The 23,685-nt window shown below is 44.2% G+C and overlaps 1 protein-coding gene across 4 annotated transcripts; it reads left to right on the top strand.

The window, feature by feature from the left end:
• The first annotated feature begins 231 nt into the window (after nt 1-231).
• LOC146510506 (hexokinase-2-like) lies at nt 232-22,753 on the top strand. 4 transcript variants are annotated; one of them, XM_085175669.1, is made up of 11 exons: nt 232-3,051; nt 7,315-7,431; nt 14,179-14,341; nt 15,792-15,940; nt 16,021-16,140; nt 16,499-16,594; nt 17,096-17,195; nt 18,942-19,125; nt 19,276-19,431; nt 19,509-19,742; nt 21,492-22,753. In XM_085175669.1, exons 2-11 carry the CDS (start codon nt 7,315-7,317, stop codon nt 21,688-21,690), a joined length of 1,518 nt encoding a protein of 505 aa, XP_085031795.1. In that variant the 5' UTR covers nt 232-3,051; the 3' UTR covers nt 21,691-22,753. The 4 variants fall into 4 exon arrangements, with proteins under 4 accessions (XP_085031795.1, XP_085031793.1, XP_085031792.1 ...); XM_085175667.1 differs by having other exon boundaries at nt 232-3,147; XM_085175666.1 differs by having other exon boundaries at nt 232-3,151; nt 7,320-7,431.
• Nucleotides 22,754-23,685: the final 932 nt, after the last annotated feature.

Here is a 23,685-nt window from a genome sequence, read left to right as displayed (position 1 = left end):
GACTGGGATGGGCGGGATTAGAAATGAGTCCGTCAGAGGGACGCCTCAGGTTAGAGAGGCGAGGCTGACGTGGTCTGGACAAAGGAGGAGAAGAGGGAGACCTCAGAGCTCTCTGGGTGTCATCCAGAGAAGGATGCTGGGATAGGCTGGTTATGGAGGCAGGTGGTCCGGCGTGGTGACCTCTGAGGTCACTGAAGGAAGAAGTGCTGAAGTCGTGACTGAGTGATTGTGTCAGCGCAGCTCAGAGTTTCCTAGATTACCCAAGAAAACCACCGCGAGGGTGTTGTGCCATCACAGTCGGTGCACCTCAGCAGCATCAGACAGACGGGCCTGCAGCTGGTTGGGTGAAGGTGTCTTTTGGACCGCCGTGGCTCAGAAATGACACTACAGCACCAAACTGCATCTGTCATCACTCCAGGCGAGTGACACGCCACGGCGTCCAGACCTCACTTTCCTGTAACGTAACAGTAACATCGAAGACTTCCTGTAAACCAGAGGACGCCACGGTTAGAGAGGTTTGCTCCACAGGTGAACTCAGCAGTGTTTAACAGTGTCGGTGCTTCAGTCGAGTCCCGCTCTGTGCATCGTTTCCTCGATCAAAGATGGACGAAGGCTTGTGATGTCACTCGCTGGTTTCTGGGTTTTGGGGCCTCAGCGTCACCATTTTGGCTGCTAAACTGTTCACCCGCTGTTGGCAAGCTAGCCCTCGCATGGTTGTTTAACAGCAGACACGGTACCTGCTGAGTAGCACACTGAATAAACGCCTAGCATGAAATATTAGTTCTCAACAGCACAAACACGCTGCAGAGGCCCAGCTCAGGGAGTCCTGCTAGCAGCCTGTCAGTCACAGAGGCCACGCCCCCTAGCTTTGAGGAACAGGCTGTCTGTAAAATCCGTCACCGCTGGAGCCTCGAGTGGCGCCGGAGGAACTGCAGTGTAATGTGCATTATTCTTACTCAGCCTCCAAACTGAAGCTTAAAGAAAAACTTGCTTTGACTTGTTTGTCTTCACGAGACAAAAATGATCAAAATCAATATTTTTGTGAATGTTTTCTATAAAATCTCATAAACGAGTGTTTCCTGTTCCTGTTCTGCACTGACTCGTCCTGTCTGAACACAGAGTTTCTCTTTTACTTCGCAGTGAAAGTCAGTTTACTGATTATTCCTGATGTAAGTGAACGCAGCACCGTCCTGTAAGATCTTTCTGCCTCATTTTCACCTCTTTGGCCACAAAACACTTGAAATGAATCGAACCTCTTCCCCTTTCTGTGATGAAAACAGACTTAAACGAACTGCGCTGAACTTCGTGTCCTTCGTCGCTCGTCCTTCACACGATCTCTGCACCTTCAGGAGGCCCCAGACGGCCTGTCGTCGGGTTCATTTGCTCCAGCCTTAGGTTTCAGTTTCCTCTGCAGCATTCTGTGGCCGCTGTGTTGAAACATTCGCTGTCTCAACGCTGAGCGAGTTGCACCACCAGGCGAAAGTTTAGAAAGAATAAAGGCGCAACTTAAGTTTGGATGAAGAAATGAGCTTCTTAGAATAACGAGCAGCACAGGTGGAGCCGGGGTTTCTGCAACTTCCTGGGTTTTAGTGGACAAGACAAAGAAACCACGAGCTGCTCAACGATGTGTAACACATCAGTGAGTCACGTTCTTCATACACCACCACAAAAGTCACCTGACAGCTGCAGCTGTGACCTGACCGATGTATGATGAGATGTATATAACTTTATATATGCAGGAATATCAGTGTGTGTACTATAAGAGCTTTTACTCTGAAAATATTCACAGGATGAAGGTGAAATGTGACGTTTGTGTACTGAAATAAGTTTTCACAGGTTTTTCTTGCTCGTTTTCTTGTGAAACATTTCTTTTTTCCAGAAAAGCTGGAAAACTAAACGCTTCTGTGTCCTGGCAGCTCGGCTCGAGCTCCTGAAGCCCAGCAGGCCCGACTCCAGGTGGGGTCGGTAGCTGCATCTCGAGGATAACCGTCTCCCGTCCTGCTGGGATCACAGGGAAAGCTCGGACATTCAGGCTCAGACGTCTGAGCACCTCAGGTGTTGTGGGCGTGTCCTAGTGGCAGCTGGCTCTAGAACGCCTCAGTGGAGGTGGTGGGAGACGGAGGTGGGGTTGGATGGAGTTGAAGTATGCCTGAGGGAATGAAGCGCTGTTATTGTTTTACCTACAGACAGCAGTCCGGCCGTTTTATCATATTTGCTGCTTCCAGGTGTCAATTTTAAACTAAAACCGAACAAACTTCTTCACGTTCTTGAGGAACACTCGACCCTCGTCAGATGGGAACATCTGCCTCCTCGGGCTGCTGGACAATAGAACCACAGAGTAAAACCAAAGTCTGGTAGTTACGCCTTCTCGTTGGCGGGAGGAGTTAACGCAACAACTCCAATAAGTCAGTACAAGTGTACAAGAACTTTTTTGGGCAGTTCCTCAAAAAAAACCAATGTCTCCAAGCCAAACAACAATGTGGGGGAGAAAGGTTGTTAGTTTGTGCCAAAGAAAAACACCAAAAAGACAAAAATCAGAACTAAGCTGAGGTTTACTCTGAGAGGAAAACAAAGAAAAGAAAGTGCTAATCCTCAACTCACAAAATAAACTCAAACATTACATGCATGAAATGTGCAGGACCCCCCCACAAACCTTACACAACAAATGAAAAGATCCAGGGCAGCTCAGCACATGTGCCAAATGATCCTCAGCAGCGAGGAGGAGAGCGCCACCTGTAGCCACAGGTGAGTTCCTTTTATAAGGCCGTCCTCACTCCTGTTGCTCTATTCAAAGCTTCCTCCCTCCAATTAGCTGGAGATTCCCAAATTGTCACCAGCCTGCAGTCTGTGTATGTAGGAAATGGCAGGGGGGGGGGGGGGAGCAGACAGCTTCAGACACTTAACACTGTTTTTAGTTTCCTGAAACTAGTTTTGCTCACATGCTGCCGTCTGCCTAAATCCAGAGACACTGATGTTTACAGTGAAGTTCAGCTGTGCAGGAAAAGCTGGAGAAATGAGTGGGAGGGATTCGGCCGGCGCTCCCACTGAAAGGTGACTGCATGTTGGATTTCATGACCTATTTGCCCCCAGTGACAGGTGCCCCCCTCCCTGAGCCTGCTTCTGCTGGTGCTTTCTTCCTGTTAAAAGGTGAGTTTTTCTTTCCCACTGTCGCCCATCTGGGGTCAAATGATTGTTGGAGTTTCTCTGGAAATATTAAGAAATAAAACTGTTGCACGACACTGTACGTGCAGTAACTCAGCAGAGATGAGAAAATGTAATAAATAAAACGTTATAGAAACAGGACATTAAGAGCATCAGACATGAAAGTGAGAGAAAAGAGAAAAACGTGTCATATCTCAGTGAGGAGGTTTCCACACCTGCGGCTCCTCAGAGTGTCTTATGCTGAAACTTTCCACACTCAGACACCCATCCCCTCCAATTACCACCCACTCACCGACCGGTTCACGGTTAACTTTGACAAACAAATCCGAGCCTCACTCCGCGTGATAACTGATCCATCCGTCACAAACAGGTCAAACGTGAGTGATGTGGAGTCATTTTGGTCCACAAACACGCTGTCAGTGACTGACTGAAGCGTGGGGACAATTACGCAGAATCATAGAGAACTTCAGAACTTTATATGCGCCTCCGTCATATTTCTACATCACCGCCGTGTGTTAATACAAGTAATACAGTTAAAGATGTTCCACGTAAAACACGCAGAAACATCGGGAACTCTCTGGCACGATCCCGGGACTTTTACGCGCGATCAGCTGTAAATCCGCTCGTGGACAGCGGGAGGTCGCCGTGTTGCGACACGAAGTGGGTGTAAACGATTCCCAAAATGAGCACCTCACGCGCTCTCCCTGCCTCTCATTCATTAAGGAAGTTCAGAGCTGTGAGGCTGAGCGCGCGGAGCGGGACGCAAAGGTGAGTGTGAGTTCGCTTCACTGTTCGTGGCTTTTTACGCAGAGAGGATGAGGAGTTTGCACGAGTGTCTGCGTCAGTGCGAGCGGCTGATTGGTGACTTCACCGCCCATCCTGTCTCACCCTGAGACCTCCTGCGTCCTCGTAAAGAACCCCGAGCCGCTGTTTTGTTTTTTTGTCACTAGCCCGGTGTCTCTGACGGAGTTTGCGCTGCTCGGAATCTTTGGCTCAGTTAGAACAAGTCGGACTTGTTTCATGTTGCCTTGGCGCAGCCGGGATCTTATTGTTGCGGTTATTCTTCATATCTGCCTCTCAGGGTCACCGCACAGTCTCAGGAACCTGTCAGCGCGATGATGCGGGCAGTTTAACTTGTTTCAAAATAAAAGTACAAAGGAATCAGAAATTCTTACGTCACTAATGAGGTGTCATCTGAAAAATATGGGGCGTGGTTTCAGAATTGACAGGTGTGGAGAGCAGTGACGCGTTGCAGGTTTACCTGGGAGCTGTTTGGTTTGTTTGTTTGTTTTACTTTGTAATGTGATCTCAGAGGCTACTCCACCCAAAAACCCCAATCCACAGCAGGGGTGTCACAACCTGAGTGATCCCTGCTCTGGTGTAACAGTGCTCTGCACGGGTTTTTAAATGTACTCAATTACTGGAGGCTGTAAGAGAAAGAGGCAGGAAGCAAATAAAAGAACCACAAAACCATCACAAGTCACAGGACAGCAACTCGGCCTGCTGAAGTTCACCCCGCGCATCAGAGTGTGGAAGGAAGTGACTTTGAACGTGATGTGGTTGTTGGCTCTGAGTCTGTGGGGTTCACAGAGAATCGTAGGTCAGAGGTCAGTACAACAGGATGTGCAGAGGACACGTCTGCAGCACCTGTGTGACGCTCTCATGTCAACACGGCCAAAAGACTCCCTCACCTCCATCAAGACCAGACAAGCTCCATAAAGAGCTGATTATAAAACAATAACATAATAAAAACAGATAAAAATAATAATAAACTAAAAAAATGTTACTGAATGAAGGAAAATCTGCTGTTGCTTTAAAGTCATCACTAAAACTGTTTCATTATCATTTAGTAATTATTAGAGGGAAATAAAAAAAACTTTCTGCGAGTGTTGCATCATCAATATTCCCAGTTTTTCCTGCTGTCATCAGACGCTGTCATGCGTTTCTCTTCATCGTCCAGTTTCACTTCAGAAAACTGTTTTATTTTGGTCCCAGCGTCACGCTGTTGGGTTTTGGGAGTTCTTCTGCTGACTCTGAGGACTTGAAGAGGAAGCAGCTTTTCAGGTTCCTTTAAACTCCAGTTACGGCTCCCAGCTGTTCTCAGGTGCGCTCTGTTGACATTCAGGTAGTAACGCGGGACATATGACGTTTACTCCGGGTCTATGTTTGCATTTGGACCTGTTGTTATTCATGTCCACGTCAAGTCGACTGGAGGATGTGGAGAAACGCTTGTTCCTCTTTCGTGTGCTCCTCGCTGCACCTTCCTTTCTGTGCTTTGAATTCTGCATCTAACAGCATTTAAAGCCTCGAGCTGTTTGCTCAAAGGCACGTTTAATCGTTGCTCACTTTGTTTCCCTGCATGAAAACCTGAGTTTACGCCGAGCACACATCAGCTCAGCAGCTCAACAGTAATTCTTACTTTTATAAATAGATTTTTCTGCTCTACTAAAGATGCTTTGCAGCTTTTTCTGTTAAAGCTTTTTGATTTCAGTGGGTAAAATCTGACACTGTCAGGTCCACGTGGTGACGGGTCGTGACCTCAGCCTTATCCCAACCCTGACTATAACAGTAAAGCTCACTGGATGTTATGAGGTCTCTGAGCACTGTAACACTCACCCTTGTGAGTCAGTGTGATGACTTTGTCTGCTGATTTCCAACACGTGGGAGAAAATGTTTTAAAAAGGATAAGATGTATGTTTTCTAATAGTGTTAGGTTTATTAATAATGACCTCTGAGGGTGATCACAGTGAGCAAAATTTTACTTTTGTGACTTTTACTGTAAAATTGTAAGTGGTTGCAGGCAGCTGCTCTGAAATCGATTGCTGATACCTTAAAGGCAGGGGTCCCCGATCTCAGTCCACGAGGGCCGGTGTCCCTGCAGGTTATAGATGTCCTTAATCCATCACAGCTGATTTAAATGGATAAATTAGCTTCTCAACATGTCTTGAAGTTCTCCAGAGGCCTGGTAATGAGCTAATCATGTGATTCAGATGTGTTGACCCAGGGTGAGATCTAAAACCTGCAGGGACACCGGCCCTCGGGGACTGAGATTGGGGACCCCTAAAGAGATAAAGGTGTTACATTAAAAATCATGAACTAACCTCCGAGCGCAGTAAACCTGGAAAAAGTGCGATGCAAACAGAAACAGTTAAATGAAAAGCTGTGTCTAAAACTAAAACGTGCAACTTTTTGCATCTCAGCTGGAGTTTTCCATGCGACTCTATGGTTACACCGTAACCTTGGTTCTCTGAATAAAAGATGATCTCTCTACTCGGGAAGAGATAGTCTCGATATGATAGAGAACACAGCAACTGAAGCAACCGAAGCAACTGCAACAAGGTTTTTACTGCAGCACCATTTCTGAGGCCAATTCTGCCTAGCAACAGCTAGCAAACCACAGCAGAATACACACTGTCCAAATTAGCACGAGGTTGCCGTCTGGTTCTAAACTGAAACAGCTTTTTTTGGCATATTTACATAATTAACTTCAGTGTTCGTTACTGTGTATCACATCTGTTAAATCAAATAAACACAATCTGCCTGTGACATGACACCCGTGGAGCTGCTAATGAAGAGTTAGCATGCTAGCTTTAATCTTTACAGATCATTCAGGCAACATGTTTCAGCAATGTTGTTTATTTGAATGATTATTTGATTCATCTGCAAGCTTCTTCATGCAGCTGAAGTATCAAAATGTCACCTTGCTCCTTAGTAAGTAGAAATTTACACATATTTTAGGTGCTGCATGGCAACAAGCGTCCACTTGATTAGTTGATCGTGAGTGTGGTAACAATACTTTTCCCCCCAGTGTTTTAATTTCTCTAAATAAATCCATACTTTCCCGTTTTGTATGAACAGTAACCACAGAATAAGACCGGTCACGAACAATCATTGTGGTTGTGGCACAGCTCAAATAAATGCAGACCTCTGACACCATAAACTCACGGGCACGTGAGATGCTGTGACGCTGACTCTGGGAAAATTAGTCTGCAAATCAAAAATCATTGATTGATTTTTTAAAAAACCTGTCAGGGCAACGACGGGGTGACGTCTCAGAAGACGCCATATTATCTTAGAGTCTTATCGCCCTCTTTTTCTGATCATTTAACCCTGTCAGCTTAATTCATTGTCTTTTAACCTGTTTTCATCCAGATGAGCAACACACAAGCAAACGGCAAGTCCAACGTTCAGATAACCAAGAAAGCCAAAATGAGCGGCGACACCGCCGCCCTGCACCTGGACGGCATCCCTCCGGATGTGCGCAGTAAGGTACGTGTCACCTTGTTGGTGTGTGTGATATTTTTGTGGCAGTATTCGATGGATAACTAACAAAAAGCCAACCGTTGTCTATGTTTAAAACACAGACGTCTGTTTTAATTCATCATGTTGTTGTTTTATATTCTTTATATCACTTTATAAAGTCGCACGCCATAAACACCAAACACATAAATCATGAATACATATTTTATAGTTTTTCTTTGCAAGCTAGATATTTATTTTATACAACAAAATAATAATTACAGGCACTTTTAGCTTTGCTGTCTCATGAATATTTATTTAAATATGTGACCACACATCCCGCTGCACAACAATGTACACGTAACGTACATGTCAACATGCAATTTGAGATTAGTTACTAAGAATCTGAGTGTTAAATAGAGCTTGATAATCCTGGACTAGTCAATTATTTAGTACATTTGATGGCATGGGTGGCTGTAGCTCAGGTGGCAGAGCAGGTCAGCCACTAATCAGAAGGTCGGTGGTTTGATCCCAGGCTGCCTCCTGGCTGCATGACAAATATCCTTGGGCAAGATACTAACCAGAGGGCCCGGTGGCGCCAGTGTCAGTGCGCCCCAGGGCAGCTGTGGCTACAATGTAGCTGCCATCACCAGTGTGTGAATGTGTGGATGACTGAATGTTGTGTAAAGCGCTTTGGGGTCCTTAAGGACTACAGAAGCACTATACAAATGCAGGCCATTTACCATTACCATTTGATTGCGATTTCGTCACACGTCTAAGACGAGTTTCGGATGATGCACATGCACATACACACTACGATCAACATATTAGGGTTCAGTGAACACAGGATATGTCTTATTTCTGCATGTTGGCTAATTAATGAGAATACAGCATTAAAAAGTCCCTGTGCAGATACAACATCAATGAAATGTATTTTATTGGTTATTAACAGTAATTCTAAAATACCTTTTAAAGTAAATATCACTTTAAAGGTTCCTGCATGTTTGCTCAGTCTGACTCAGTCTAACGTGATGCTTTTAGCTTCTTGTTGCACTGATCAGAAGGGAAAATCCAAAAGCTTTAATCACATGATGATGACGTCTTTATCTACCAAAGTTTATTGAGAATTCATCAGAAACTTCAGCTTAAATCACGGGGATTCTTCTTTGAAATGATCCAATGTTGTCTTACACATCGCCACAGCTGCTAGCGTTGCTCAGCGAGGTTCAGCATCAGCGCTCTCAGGACCACTCAAAGACTCGTACAGCCTGGTACCAAGTGTCTTCACATTGAAGAAAGGAGAGTCCATAAAGTGTGTGTGTATAAATATTTGTGTTTGTTTACAGCAGTGTAAATAATGAAAATGGGCATAAAATCACATGAAAAACCAACATGCGTGACAAACAGCAATATAATAATCTTCAGACAAAAGCAGGAAACACTCGTTACACAGACGTAAACAGAGCAGGTGAATATTTAAAGCTGCGAGCTGCCGCAAACCGTCAGTGAGGGAATTTCTGACAGAGGTCCGGAAAAACAGGAACAAAGAATCGTATTTTTTCTTTTGTCAGATTCATGGTCAGTCATTGGTTTACTAACTTTAATCATGACTTTATGTATTTCATCATTTTTAAAGTGACAACTTCCAGTTTTTCAGCTGCAACTTCATGAATAAGAATCGGAGCCGAACCTCCTTATTTCCACAAAACTGTGACGAGCAGCACAATCGCATCGATTTCTACGACATCCAGGGAGTTTGTTTCTTTTTATGATGTTTTTTAAGGGCGAGGCTCTGATGACTCCCACGATGATCGCCAAAGACTCACCAAGACCAACCTTCAGTTTACTGCTCCATGTTCGTGATGCTGGCGACTGGTCCCTGACAACAATAAGCAAAACAAAACAAACGTGACTAAACTGATACTAAAAACACCAGTTTGTTCCAGGATGAAATCAGTCAGCCAGTAAAGCTGAAACTGATCCTCTAAAGTATCTGTGGCAGAAGAAGAATCAGAGCATTCACCAGATGAAGAGTTAAAAGTATCCGAGAATATTGGAAATAGTATTTCCATAACGGACGTCTAAGGAAAAAGTTCACAGTCAGAAAGACTGAAACTGTGAGACCACAGCAAAAATGTGACTGAAAATTTGAGGGAATTTCTCAGAATCGTTACTCCGTTCAAGTCAGTTTTATTTATATAACACCAAATCACAACAACAGTCACCTCGGGGCGCTTTATATTGTAAGGAAGAGAGAAAACGCACTGAGCGAGCGCTTTGGTGACAGCGGGAAGGAAAAACTCTCTTTTAACAGGAAGAAACCTCCAGCAGAACCAGGCTCAGGGAGGCGAGGAAGACATAACTGAAGAGAAGAGAGCCAGAGATTATTAACAACTAATGATTAAATGCAGACTGGTGTCTAGAACAAACACAGTGCATTATGGGCCTAAAGGAGCGCCCTGTTGATGATGTGGTGCCACGAAATCTTAAAGATAAGATGGACAGAAGAGGAAGACCTCAGAGAAGGTTTAAGCGCAACAGAAAAATATGGCTCCAACGTTAAACATGAACTAAGTCATGAACACATCCACCCTTAGGTTGTTAACTCACGACGATGTCTCCAAGTCGAGGATTTCCTCTTCCAGGAATCGTTCCTTTTTTCCGGAGCGTTTACTTTATCAGTAAACATCAGAACCACGGCTCCGCCTGCTCAGCTGGAGCTGAATACAGGAGAGCTGCAGTTCCTCCAGCGTCCATGTGAGGCTCCAGCGGTCAGTCAGAAACGTGTTAAAACCTTTTGTCAGAGATAAACACGTCTACATGTAGCTGCTCGCCTTCATCGCTTACCATGTTTGGGGCATTTTTAATAGATCCTCCGACTAATATTAGTGTTTCAGACCCTTCTGAAGTTTGTGCTTCAGTTTCAGTAAAATTCACACATTTATGAGTCTGTTACTCGGCACAGCTCGGACCAATGTTTCATCCACACTTTTGGCTTCAAAAGGCCTCGTGGCAGCAAGCAGGTCTCACTGCCGTGTCTCACTGAAGCTTCAAAGTATGCAGAACCTGTCCAGAACATGTATGTGCTCTACATACATACACAGACACGTAGGCTCTATGTGAGGGAAGAGAAAGGCAAAAGTGTAAAACTGACTCTGTGCAGCAGCATGGAGCAGCTGCACCTGAGCCACACGATGAATCAAACACTCGAGTCGCTGAGTGAAAATGTGTTTGACTCATCGTGCTGTTTTCTTCTCCGCTTCCTCTGAGCGCTGAATTTCCTCAACCGCCACCAGAGTGGCAGCCAAACCCAGATCGCCCTGAGCCGTTTTACGACAGGAAACGCCTTCCTGACTCGCTGCGCAGCCACGGTGCCAGCGACTGGTTTCATCTTCTTCTTCACGTCCTCTGGATCAGCTGTGAGCAGCCAGTGTTGATGCTACAGAAGAAATATTAAGCTAGGAGGAGTCCGGTTACTTTTGAGCCACAGTGGTTTGGATGCTGCGCTTTAACAGGAGAATATCTCCCCCACACTTCCCCTCAAACCCACCTGCTCAAACCGGCACCTTTATTCTCCATTATTTTATTTCAAGTTTATTTTAAATTGAATGAAGCACATAAAACTTTAGTTTCACTTCCAAATGTTGAAACATTTACCCGTCAGTCAGCCTCGCCTGCTGGGAGGGAGGAACCCAGAAACGAGCGAGTGGAGGCGCGAGGAGGAGCGAGGAGGAGCGAGGACAGTGGAGGAGAGTAAACTCGCTGCAGCTGAGGACTCAAGGAGACGAAGAGGAGGCAGACACATTTGTATCCCTGCCTCATGGCAGCATCTGATCCTGGGACAACGTTTAACTCAGAGGATCTCCAACCACAGCTGCTGTTCAGCTTTATATCAGCTTCATTCTGACTGTGAATCAATCATTTAACCACTGATAACAGTAACAGCAGAGTCGCTGAGCTCTAAATGTAAAGTTAAACTTCCACACAGATGACTTTAAAAGCTTCTTAAAGATGGACGGAGCTGCACCGGTTGTTCAAACGTGTCTGAGACGCTCCGACGTTTACCGTAAAGAACACGTGTGACGGTGGGAGAAAAAAAGCCAACCTGAGACCTGGAAGCACACGTTTCACAACACTGGCTGCCAGGGCGTGTTCGCAGCAGCTTACAGGCCTCCGTGAGGCTTTGTGATGGTGACACGAACCTAAGTGCAAAACAAACGTGTGTTTACGTGGAATCCGAGGCAGGAAGAGGCAGGAAGAGGCTGGGCTGACACGGCGAGTTATGATCCTCTGGAGATGGCAGCAACAATCCAGCCTGACTGTTTTCCCAGCTTCCTTCAGAGCTGGAAAATCACTGCACGGCTCTTCAGACCGTGTCCAGGTTACTGTGCAGGTGAGCGCAGGTGTGAAAGGTCGGAGGTGAAAAGCAGCTGTTTGGACAGGTTTGTCCGAACCGTAACAAAACATCGCGTAAATAAAGTTTATTACAACTTCTTTCCTTTACAGCACCAACTTCCTCCATCTCACCGTTCTTTACTCCACCCACAAATCTTCCTCTTCTCTCCATCTTATCTTAAAGACTTCGTGGCACCACATCATCAACAGGGCGCTCCTTTCCCATAATGCACTGTGTTTGTTCTAGACACCAGTCTGCATTTAATCATTAGTTGTTAATAATCTCTGGCTCTCTTCTCTTCAGTCATGTCTTCCTCGCCTCCCTGAGCCTGGTTCTGCTGGAGGTTTCTTCCTGTTAAAAGGGAGTTTTTCCTTCCCGCTGTCACCAAAGCGCTCGCTCAGTGCGTTTTCTCTCTTCCTTACAATATAAAGCGCCCCGAGGTGACTGTTGTTGTACAAATAAATCATGTTTCTGAGAAATCCCTCAACTTTTCAAAGTAAAAACTTTCGGTTGGTTTTAGAATTTAAACTTTGATTCTGCTGATTTCAACAGACAACGTCCGGCAGAAGCAACAATCCCTCTGCAACTTCTCCAGAAGTTTCTCCGTTTAATTCAAGGATATCCTGTGAAATCAGCTTCAAACTGTGCCAACTTTCAACTTTCACAAGAGATCAAACGAAACAGATCCTGTCGCAGTTCGACGGCTCAGTGAATAATAATCATCTGTAAAATATTTAAACTGCAGCGTTTTATTTATGAAGCTCTGTTGGAAACGAGAACAGGGCGACCAAACGAGGGAGCACAGAGTAACGAGTTGTAACTTCTCAGCTCGGAGTTTGTGTCCCGTCTTTGGAACAAGTCAGGTGATCCGGAGAGAACGAAAACCGGACACGAAGGTTCGACTCCAAACAAATAAAAGCACTTTGATTCGTAGATGAGCGACGAGCTCTCTGCCTGCGTCAGCTGTGATTTGTGCCGCCTGTAGGCGAGCAGGGCTCAGTGCAGTAATGTCGAAAGCACCTTCAAAATGATGTAAACAGAGTCAGCAGCATCACAGAATCAAATCTGAGTTTCTGTGTTCAGTTGTTTAAAAGACGCCTGGAGGACATTCGTCTCTTCTTTGAATGTGAAGCCAGTTTATGGATCTCACGGTGAAACTAAAACGCAGTTACAGCCGTCTTTATCTCGTCTACTCGTCCGTGTCACCCTGACTTCCTCCCACCTGATGCTGTTAGAGACAAAACTCAGCCCGTTCTATCTCCGAGCAGCAGCTGAGTCACAACATGTGATCAGAAATGAGTAAAGATTTTCAGGCTCAGCTGTGGGTTTGATGTGCTGAACGTTTAAATGTTGTTTTTGTATTTTAAGCCTCAGCACGCGCTGCAGGGAGTGAGTGAGGTCACTACGAGCCGCGAGCAGCTGAAGCTTCCTCTGAAGAGCTGGTCCTCCTTCAGAGAGGGCGAGGAGCTCAGTCATTGGAGTCTGACTCAGACCTGAACCCCTCCTTGGTGAGGTGTTTCAGGCATGTCCAGCAGGGAGCAGATCTCAGGGCAGATTAAGACACGCTGCAGAGTTTCTGCCTCTCTGCTGAACACCTCAGCGTCTCAGAGGAGCAGCCGGAGGTCAGCACGCCTGCTGAGCCGCTGCTTCTCTCTGCAGAGTGCTCTGCTAACCAGCAAGGGTGCTTTGTATTTTTAACCAGACTTACTGGTTAATAATACTTCTGTGCAGCGCCCCTGGTACTCAGAGGTATTTGAAGCCCTTTTAGGGTTTTTTTAGTGTAATTGTAATGCTCCCAGCTTTCTCCATTGCCGCCCTGAGACTCTGGAATAGTTTCCCCCCTTCATAAAATTCTCTTCATCCTTGGAAGTCTTTAAATCGAATCTCAGGACCTACTTTTTTTCCAAGGCTTTCGGATCTCTTTGATATCTTTTTTTATTCTGTCGATTTGGTCTCTCATCTTATTGGATGGTGTTGTATGTTCACATATGTGTGCTTGTGTGTAAATGTGTACAGTTTATGTACATTATATGCTATATACTCTTACATGTCTTACAATTCTTTTTTAAAATGTTTTCTTTCTATTTGAATTCTTTTATTATATTACCCCTCTGTTCAGCACTTTGGCCGACACTTGATGTCTTTTAAATGTGCTGTATAAATAAAGATGACTCGACTAATTATTGTTGTGATTGTTTCTTTTAGGAACTCTGCTTTAAACTGTTCTTCTGCAGATTTTGAGGAAATGTCGCCATCTGGTGGTTAAACGACACAGTTGCCTTGTTTGGGTTTCCCTGGAGGGCACCGACGTGTGGGCGGTGTCGACACCCTGAACACCTTTATGTCTTTATGCTGTTCACGTGACACGCCTCCCTCTGCAGGTGCAGAAGTACCTGCAACCTTTCCAGCTGTCCCCGGAGATGCTGCAGGAGGTTTCGGCTCGGCTCAGGAAGGATCTGCTCCGAGGTTTAGGGAAGCACTCGCACCACAAGGCGCCCGTCAAGATGCTGCCCACCTTCGTCAGGGCCACGCCTGATGGGACGGGTAAGGACATTTTCAGATTAAAGCCAAACTTTGAATCTTCCCATAAAAACCAGAAGTGTGTGGTTTACCCTCCAGCTGCTTTCTACACATGCTCACACCACGTGAGTCCTGGAGCTTCAGTCCAGATGTGTCCAGATGTGTCCTAATGATTCTTTCTCTTAAAATGAAGACATTTGTGACTTTACGTGTGAGGAGAAAGACTTTAATTTCAGTCTCTATTTAACATGGAGCCAGTGAAGAGAACGATGATATCTTATTAGGGATGCAACGATACCAATTTTTTCAAACCGATACGATACCGATACTTGGATCTGAGTACTTGCCGATACAGAGTACAAAAAACGATACTTCTACCACACACACACACAAATGCAATGAATTGGAAGACAGGTTTTATTTTATTCTCTGCCAATAAAAAATAATATCTTAATAAAAATGACCACAAAAAAATTTCAAGTGAAAAATAAGCACTTCTGTTAAATTATTGCAGAGTCTCCACATTGTAATTTAACAAAATATCACTGAACTATTGGCACTGTCTCTAGGGGATGTCCCCCTAAAATAAATATATATTATATATATATTTATTTTAGGTATATATTTTAGGTATTTTATGTATATATGTATGTGTATGTGTGTATATATATATATATATATATATATATATATATATATATATATATAATAAATAAAATAATAATTGGCTCCCTAGTGGCTAATCTAAAACACTACAACAAAAATGACAAGCCACCCTCTGATTTATGAAATAAGTTAGTATCGGTTCATGGTATCGGTTAAGTATGAGTACGCACACATTTTACAGTATCGGCACCGATACCGATACTGGTATCGGTATCGGGGCCGATACCGATACTGATATCGGTATCGGTGCATCCCTATATCTTATAGTTCCTGTTTGTACTCCTGCTGCTGTGTTTGTTTATTATCCTGATAATGAAGCTTTACAGTCGTCCAGCTTAGACGTAATAAATGCATGAACTAGTTTTTGAGCATCACTCTGAGACAGCGTGTTTCTAATTTTAGATAGTGTGCAGATAAAGAAAGCAGTCTTACATATTTGTGTTTTATGCACACTGGGACAAAGCTCCCACTGGCACGTGCTGTGATCGGGTTTTTGTATCAGTGCAAAAATTAATGTTGAAGGCTTCAGCCGTCTGCACGTGGTTACAGTAGAAGAACCCTGGACAGCTGCTGATGTGGTGAATCTAAGCAGTTAAAGCTTAAATGGCTGTGGGAGGGTTTTCAGTGGTGGCCGGTGAGCAGGCTCTGATAGCATGTCTGCATCGGCACTGCAGCAACGATGAAAACACTCAGAGTAATTCACAACTTTAGATTGTCAGAGACCTTTGCAGGGATTATAATTATTAAAGCTATAATTACATTTTAAAGATGGCTTCCTGTAACTAAATCTTCATCACGCGGTCGGCAGAGAAAGGCGACTTCCTGGCGTTGGATCTGGGAGGAACAAACTTCCGTGTGCTTCACGTCCGTGTGGAGGAGGAGGCGCAGAAGGTTCTGAAGATGGACAGTCAGATCTGCGCCATCCCACAGGAAATGATGCTGGGACCCGGAGAACAGGTGACACAAACGCACGCTGAAGGAAAACAAAGCAAACGGAAACGTGCGAATCCTCAAAATTCACGTCCGTCTCTGCGCAGCTGTTCGACCACATCGCCACCTGTCTCGGAGATTTCCTCGAGTCTCATAACCTGAAGGGTCAAACGCTTCCTCTGGGCTTCACCTTCTCCTTCCCCTGTGAACAGCTGGAAATCGACAAGGTCTCCCACACACACACACACACACACACACACACACACACACAGTAACTACACAACAGTAACCTGTGTGTTTCGGCTGTTCATGGTTTTAAAGGTGGTTTAGATGAGTTTTTAGAAGGAAAAGAGACAGAAAACTCTCACAAAAGTGCAGAAAACATAAACAAAGAGACAAAATCTTAAAAAAACTCCCACAGAGATCCAACACCACTGACCCTCAGAGCCCCCGGACTCTCCCCGGGGTTCCTGTGCCTCCTACAGTCCAAACATTCCTGAAAGCAGATTTTCCTTCTGAGGTGAACTCAGTGTCAGTCGTTCACACCGATCTCACTGATTGTCTGTAAATTGTGTTTTTCTGCAGAGCATCCTGATCCGCTGGACCAAAGGCTTCAACTGCTCCGGGGTGGAGGGGAAAGACGTGGTCCAGTTACTGAAAGAGGCCATTCACAGGAGAGGGGTCGGTCCAAAATCACACTCATGTGTTTCAGCTCTGGCCTGCAGAGCCGTTCTTCCAGCTGCAGCGTTTTAGTGTTTTACCCTTCAGCACAATGTTTCTTTATACACACACACTCAGCGACACTGCACACACTCATTGCTGTTTCAGTTGATGCTAACTCACTCATGATGTTCGAGCATCAGAGTAACTGCAGCTCGTATTCCAGCCACGAGTGCAGAGGCAAAGCTACAAAAAACCTGTCATTGTCTAAAAAGACGTGGACTTAACTGTAAGGGATAAACCCAGCAGCACCACACGCTGATGTGCTGACAGAAAATGTTCTGTTAAATTGTTTGTGGGCCTCATATTTGAATCGGCGAGTAATTCTTCCCACTTCATCTCTGTGAATGCTGCTGAGGTGCCGATTAAAAGCACCGTGGCACTTTCTCTCGCTGTGTAGGCAGGATATTTGTGAATAGGCGAGATATAAATGCACCTGTCTGCCTGTCTTCTTCTCTGCAGGACTATCATATTGGCTCAGTTGCCATGGTGAACGACACAGTGGGAACGATGATGAGCTGTGGCTACAAGGACCAGAGCTGTGAAATCGGCATGATCATTGGTAACCATAATTTCACTCTGGGATGTCTTTGTCTGTGTTTGTCTTTTATGTTTGCCGTTATTGCACTTTAATCAGCCGTGCTGTTGTGCTTTATAAATAGATAAACCTCACATCTGACTGAGCTGTGTTTGCCTGCACGCCCCGAACACACTGACAAGATGATGAGTAGTCAGTTTATTGGGGTCATAAATAAATTACTGAATGGATAAAACATCCACAACAAAGACATAAAAGCAGCTATATAGATACACAAAACAACCACAAAGAGACGCAAAGCAGAAGAAAATGACCCCTAAAGAGCCACGGTCACAAGAAGGCAAGAAGTACACAAACATGATGTCGCGGGGTCCTCTCCGAAACTTCTTCTGAACAAATGCAGGCGTAGTCAGGAAGCCTTCAGTGGGGATAGTTTATTCTGCCGGCCTCCCAGGTGCACAAAAGATTATTTACAAAGAAAATAGAAAACTAACTTAAGTCAACACAAAATAAACATCTATATACAAAACACAGTCTGCATGTTACCCTCTCTGTAACATCTCACTGAAAGAACCCAGGTAGGCCCTGACAGCCTTCTTTTATACCCCGTAGCCCCTCCCACTAGGCATAATAGTCATCTCTTTATTATTTCTTTTATCAAACACTCTTTTCCCCTCAGCTTATTTCCAGCTGTATTCCTACAATACATATATATGTACAGTATATACAGACATTTATGGCCAACTCCAGGCAGCCTACAGTGTTTCACAATAACAGAAAAACAAGCAAAAAATAATGCAGTTCACGTGACCTTTCAAGCGCGCGCGAACCCACTATTTGAACTCCGGAACACCATACCATCGGCTTGCATAACCACTCGTATAATCAGCGATCACAGCGAGTCTACGCGACCAGCTTTATTAAAGGTAAGTGGGAAAATATGTTGGCCACCCTCTGCGCCGCTCAAAATATACCCCTCACCCCTTTTTGTTTATCTGCCCGGTCGACGAAAAGACGCGCAGCCACGGTAATTGTAGAAACTAATGGTGGTGGTGCGTGTATGCGCCCAGATCAGCTGTCTGCGGCCCGGGACGGTGTAACTCCGTCACACATGAAAACATGAAAGTCTTACTTTTTATACAGGATGGACTCGGCCTCTTGTAAAAAGTTTCCTGACAAGGTTTTTCTTCTCAGTCACTATTTTTGAGTCTTACTGAAGACAAAATTATCTAAATGATGGTCCCCAAAGAAAAAAATAAATACCAGGCTTACATTGAAAGCTACTGTTCAGTACTGTAGTAGCAGGTTTTAGACACAGAAATATGTGATGTTAGGGTATGATTTGTGCTTTGGCTATGATGCTTCTTGGCTTCTTGAATCCCGGACAAGCCCCCAAATTTACTCAAACAACAGAGAATGATGTCACAGGAGCTCCAATGTTTTTTACACAGATGCAGCAGCTGCTGTCCGAGCCAGATGTTGTCTGAATGACAAGTGACATCTGCATAGGTGAAGGAGTCACAGAACGGTGTGGCCCACAAGTGTACATATTTGCCATATTTAGGCCGAACATTCATTGCTATATCTGGAGGGCTTCCTCCAAGACCTAGAGTTTAATTTTTATATTTTAAAATATCAGAAAATTATATTTTAATTTTATGACATTTTGGGGTCAATTTGGAGTTGCAAATAATTCCCTTTTATTATGATTTTGACTCTTCTAAGCTGCTAAATGCTTCGCGGTTTAATCTAAACACCATTGTCCTGCAGGTACGGGAACCAACGCCTGCTACATGGAGGAAATAAAGAATGTGAAGCGTATTGAGGGCGAGGACGGACGCATGTGCATCAACACGGAGTGGGGCGGCTTTGGGGATGACGGATGCTTGAATGACATCCTGACTGAGTTCGACGTGGAGGTGGACAAGAACTCCATCAACCCCGGCGTGCACATGTATGTTTCACAACTATTCAGAATCATAACACACCTCTCCCGTTCATGCGATCAGCTTCAGATAAGTCTTTGACACAACTTCTATACAATGATTTTTGGCCACGGCAGAAGTTAGAAACTGATAGCTAATGTTTGTGCGTTCTCCTGTAGCTTTGAGAAGATGATCAGTGGCATGTATTTGGGAGAAATCGTTCAACTGGTGCTGGTGAAGATGACCAAGGACAAGCTGCTGTTTAAAGGACAGATATCGGAGGCATTGGGGACCTCAGGACGGTTTGAGACCAAGTTTATCTCTGAGATTGAGGAGTGAGTCTTTTGCTTTTTCCTTGTTTCCAGCAGTTTCTCCTGGTCTTCATTATCTAACCGCTTTGTCTGGTGCTCAGGCCGGACAGCGGTTTGGAGAACGCCAAGAAGATTCTGACTGAGTTGGGTCTGGATTGGGGTCTGGTCGACGCCTCTGTGGTGCGCCTGGTCTGCGACACTATTTCCTCACGCTCGGCCTATCTCTGTGCTGCCGCCCTGGCAACCCTCGTCAACCGCATCCGTAACAACCGCAAACTCGACCATCTGAAGACCACTGTGGGGGTGGACGGGACAGTGTACAGAAAACACCCCACGTAAGAGGCATTTGGTGATCAGAGCAAAGACATTTGAACATTTAACCAAAACTTCAGTTGGTTTGCTGATATTAAGTAACCAGTCTTTTCTGAAACAAAAAACAACCCAGTCCTATGCAAATCAATGCAGCAAGCTTGGAGAAGATTGTGCTGGACTAGTCCGAAGTCCAAGAGTATATTATATGATTCAGTTTCAATAAATAACAATGAAAATAAAAGGAACCAGCACACCAACAGTACAATAACTAGCACAACGGCCTAAGAAAACAATGCACAGGTGGCGTTAAACCTAACGAGAGCGTGAACCCTTAGCAGCATTACAGCATCAAACTTTTAAAGATGTCGGCAATATCTTTCCTCAGCAAAGCCAGCAACTCGACCTTGAGAGCCTCAATATCAGGATTAGCTTGGTACGAGGGGGGCTTTGCAGGAGACGACAGCTCACTCGAGGGTGTGGTCGCGGTTTGCAAACTAGGCCTCAGTTGTGTTTGAATAGTACTGCGGGTTTTAACATTTTTTGCTGCCATTTTACGCCGGCCCGAGTAAAACTTCTCCACAAGACAATCCACAAACCAAAACAGGACTGGAAATATGGCCAAAAAGTGTGAATAAATAACAATTTAATCGAAATCGGTGGGAGCTCCCAGACTCGCGTTCTACTCCATCAAAGCTCAACTGGAAGTCCCGACCATAACCAGTCTTTTCTAACAGGCATACTTAAATATTGTTTGGAAAGATTGTACAGAGTACACTTTTAATGACTTTAAAAACAAGAACTGAGTGCACTATTCTGTACATTCAGGTTCAGATATATTCATACACTCCCATTAATACTAGGTTAAGTCTTCTTTAGCAAGTTGCACTTTGACCAGACACTTTTAGTAGCCGTCGACAAGCCTCTGTTGAATATTTGATCACTTTTCTTGCCAGTTTTGGTAGAGTTCATTTAAACTCGTTGGATTCCTGGCACAGACCCGGCTTTTAAGCATAGTCCATATTTTCAGTAGGGTTGGGGTCAGGGCTTTGGGAAGGCATTTCCACAAGCTTAGCCTGCTTTATTCATCCCATAAACAGTTCTGATGCGTTTGGGTAAATATGTACTATGTAAGTAATTTTACATTGTGTATGTCCACCTTTAAAATATAATTAAATTGTAATTTAAAATAAAACTCCATTTAATTTCACGGGAATGATACCCGTAGTCCTAGGCTGTATTATGAAGCACTTGTCCATGTGGGATGCTGCAAACTTCAGTTAAGCTTGAAGGAGAAACTTCTTTCTTGGTCGACACCCTTTCAGTTGATGGACGTATAAAAATTGAGCTCACTGTGGACACGACGCTGGTGCTTCAGCAGTTTGGTGGTTGTTGGGTTGTTCCTGAACATCCTGACCGGTTTTCCCTCTTCTGAGGGGGACCGTTTGGATCTTGTTTCAGACCCTCTGCAAAGTGGAGACACATTGAGCTGATGATCTCTGAATCTGCGGTTATTTAGAAAAGGCTCCAAGAGAACATCCCAACCTAACTACCAATCGTTATCACTATATGAATAGGCCTTGACTTAACAGACACTGTAGTACCTTCAGCACCGCATTTGGGTCTATGCATAGATTTGAGCCTGTAGCTATCATTTTGATCTTGAGTAGATTAGAGAAACCCATTTCTTGTTTTGTTTTTTTGCAACTCATTAAACGGTGAAATCTGGCAGTTCTGTCCTTTCAACACCTCCCTCTCTTTCCTTCCTTTTCCAGCTTCAGCAGTAAGCTCCAGAAGGCGGTGCGCCTGCTCGCCCCTCAGTGTGACATCACCTTCCTCGTCTCGGAGGACGGCAGCGGGAAGGGCGCTGCCATGGTAACGGCTGTGGCGCAGAGGCTGGCTCACCAGTCCCGACTGCTAGAGGAAAGCGACGGTGAGGACAATGATGAGGAGGAGGAGGAGGAGGGTCAATAATGTACTTTTGACCAATCTATGCCTCAGCGCGGCTGCAACTGTTCATATAATGTAAAGAGAGGTGGAGGGAATCCTCTGGTATTTTATCATGTTGAGATTTTATTAGAAAAGAAGTAGAAAACATGTTGATCAGAGTATTTAAAGTACAAAAACCTGCACAAGACTCGCTGAAAAAGGCATTAAAAAGTAAACGATGCGTCAAAAGGAGACGATTTAAAGTCATGTTATAGGTCGCTATGGAGATTTTGATCCATTAAAAACGTATTTATTAATAAGGGGCATAGCTTCAGGGGGATTTGTGGCGGCAACAATTCCTAAGTGTTGTTATATCACTGCAGCAAGGGGCGTATACTCCAGGGGGGGCAGAGGGGCCCAGATCCCACTATTGCTGGTTAGAGACAGTGTTTTCCTCCTCAGTGTGTCGCTGTGAGTGTAACTCAGTAATGTTAAATAATAATAATAATAACCACTGAAAGCTGATGTTCTGATTATATAACAGGATATTTTAAAGTTAAAAAAATGGACAGTTTGCAAACCTTAATGTGTGAAAATGATGTTGATGAAAAACAGGCTAAAGGAACAAAAACAATTCAGAGCTTCCCTGAGAAATGCCGCGTTTTTAAGATTCTTTTTTATTAACATAAATCTGTGACTGTTGTCAGCACACATGGTGGTACAAGGCAAGAAAGAGTGGAATAAATAATTTGGCTTTTTTAATTTCCTCAATCTCAATAAATAAAAAACACAAGACTAAGAATTATCAGAGAAATGCACCATTCGCTGCTTGGTGAGATTTCCCGTCATCCTGAACAGCAGTGATCTATTTGTGTCCAAGTGAAAGATAACAGATGCTTTAGTCTGATGCAGAAAAGAGGGAGACAAGGATGTTTGTGAAATGTGTTTTTTAAGGTGCCATTTTTAAATGGGGAATAAAGAGTTTATGTACAAACAACCACAGAAGAAGAGCTGCAGCACAATGTGCACTAAAGCCAGTGAATAAATAAAAATGTTAAACCGTCCAATCAGAGTGGAGCCTGTGTGTTTTCATTACTGATGCTGTGGTGCTGATGACAAATAAACAGGTGAGGAGGAAACTACTGAGAAGAAGCCTCACTGTGCTGATGCCTGTAGGTATGATTGAACAGGTGAAATCAGTGACCTTTGACCTCAATTAAGTAACATCATGATGCAAAGAGAATATGTGAGGAAACGCCACAGTTCAGACTGCTTAAGTAAAGAGACGGTGGACAATGTCAGCAGAAAGATCGTTTTCTCCATGAGCTCTGACGGTGACGTTTGAACGAGCCGCCGTTTCTCCGTCAGAGAGAAAAATCATTCAGCATTTTTAAAACACAGTTTGATGTTTGAGACACTCCAGCAGAGGTTTCCAGCTGTTTCTGCTGCTCTCCCTCTCATGATTAAAAGGATTATGTTTCATTATGTATCAGTTACTCAGTAAAGACACTTGCTTTAGCTTTTCTTTTTTTTTTCTGAAGGCCGTTCAGACACTTTCATCTGCTGTTTTTAAAAGCACGCTGCACACCCAGCTGAGATATACCGAGTTTTTAGTTAATCGCTCTTTGAGAATCACCTTGTTGGTTTAAAATTCCTATTTTATGTTATTTTATGTTTGTTACATGCAGACAGAAACTCTGTGAGCTAACCGTGAGTTTGGTGTCTTTTAAAGGCTTGAATGCTTCAAAATGGTACAAGAACTGTATGGTCTTATTTTTGTGCCTCTGATCCAGTGGATGGTTTAAACTGGATTAAACCAACAATGGTCTGAAAAAATTATATATTTTAAAATAAAAGAACACATTAATCGAAAATGTCTTTAGCTACATTCTGGACCATGTTTCTGGAAAGCAGTAGCTAGCGACCGACTGAAGACCAAAACAGCCAATCAGAATCTTTGCATCCAAGTCTGTGATTGGTTGGTTTTGAGGCACATTTATAAGTGTACAGAGAGTATGCACAGAGCAGAGTAGTGATGGT

The sequence above is a fragment of the Neolamprologus multifasciatus genome, chromosome 10, assembly GCF_963576455.1.
Source record: "Neolamprologus multifasciatus chromosome 10, fNeoMul1.2, whole genome shotgun sequence".
Lineage (NCBI taxonomy): Eukaryota > Metazoa > Chordata > Actinopteri > Cichliformes > Cichlidae > Neolamprologus > Neolamprologus multifasciatus.
Note: the sequence above shows the minus strand (reverse complement) of the source record. Positions and strands in the feature narration are given on the sequence as shown.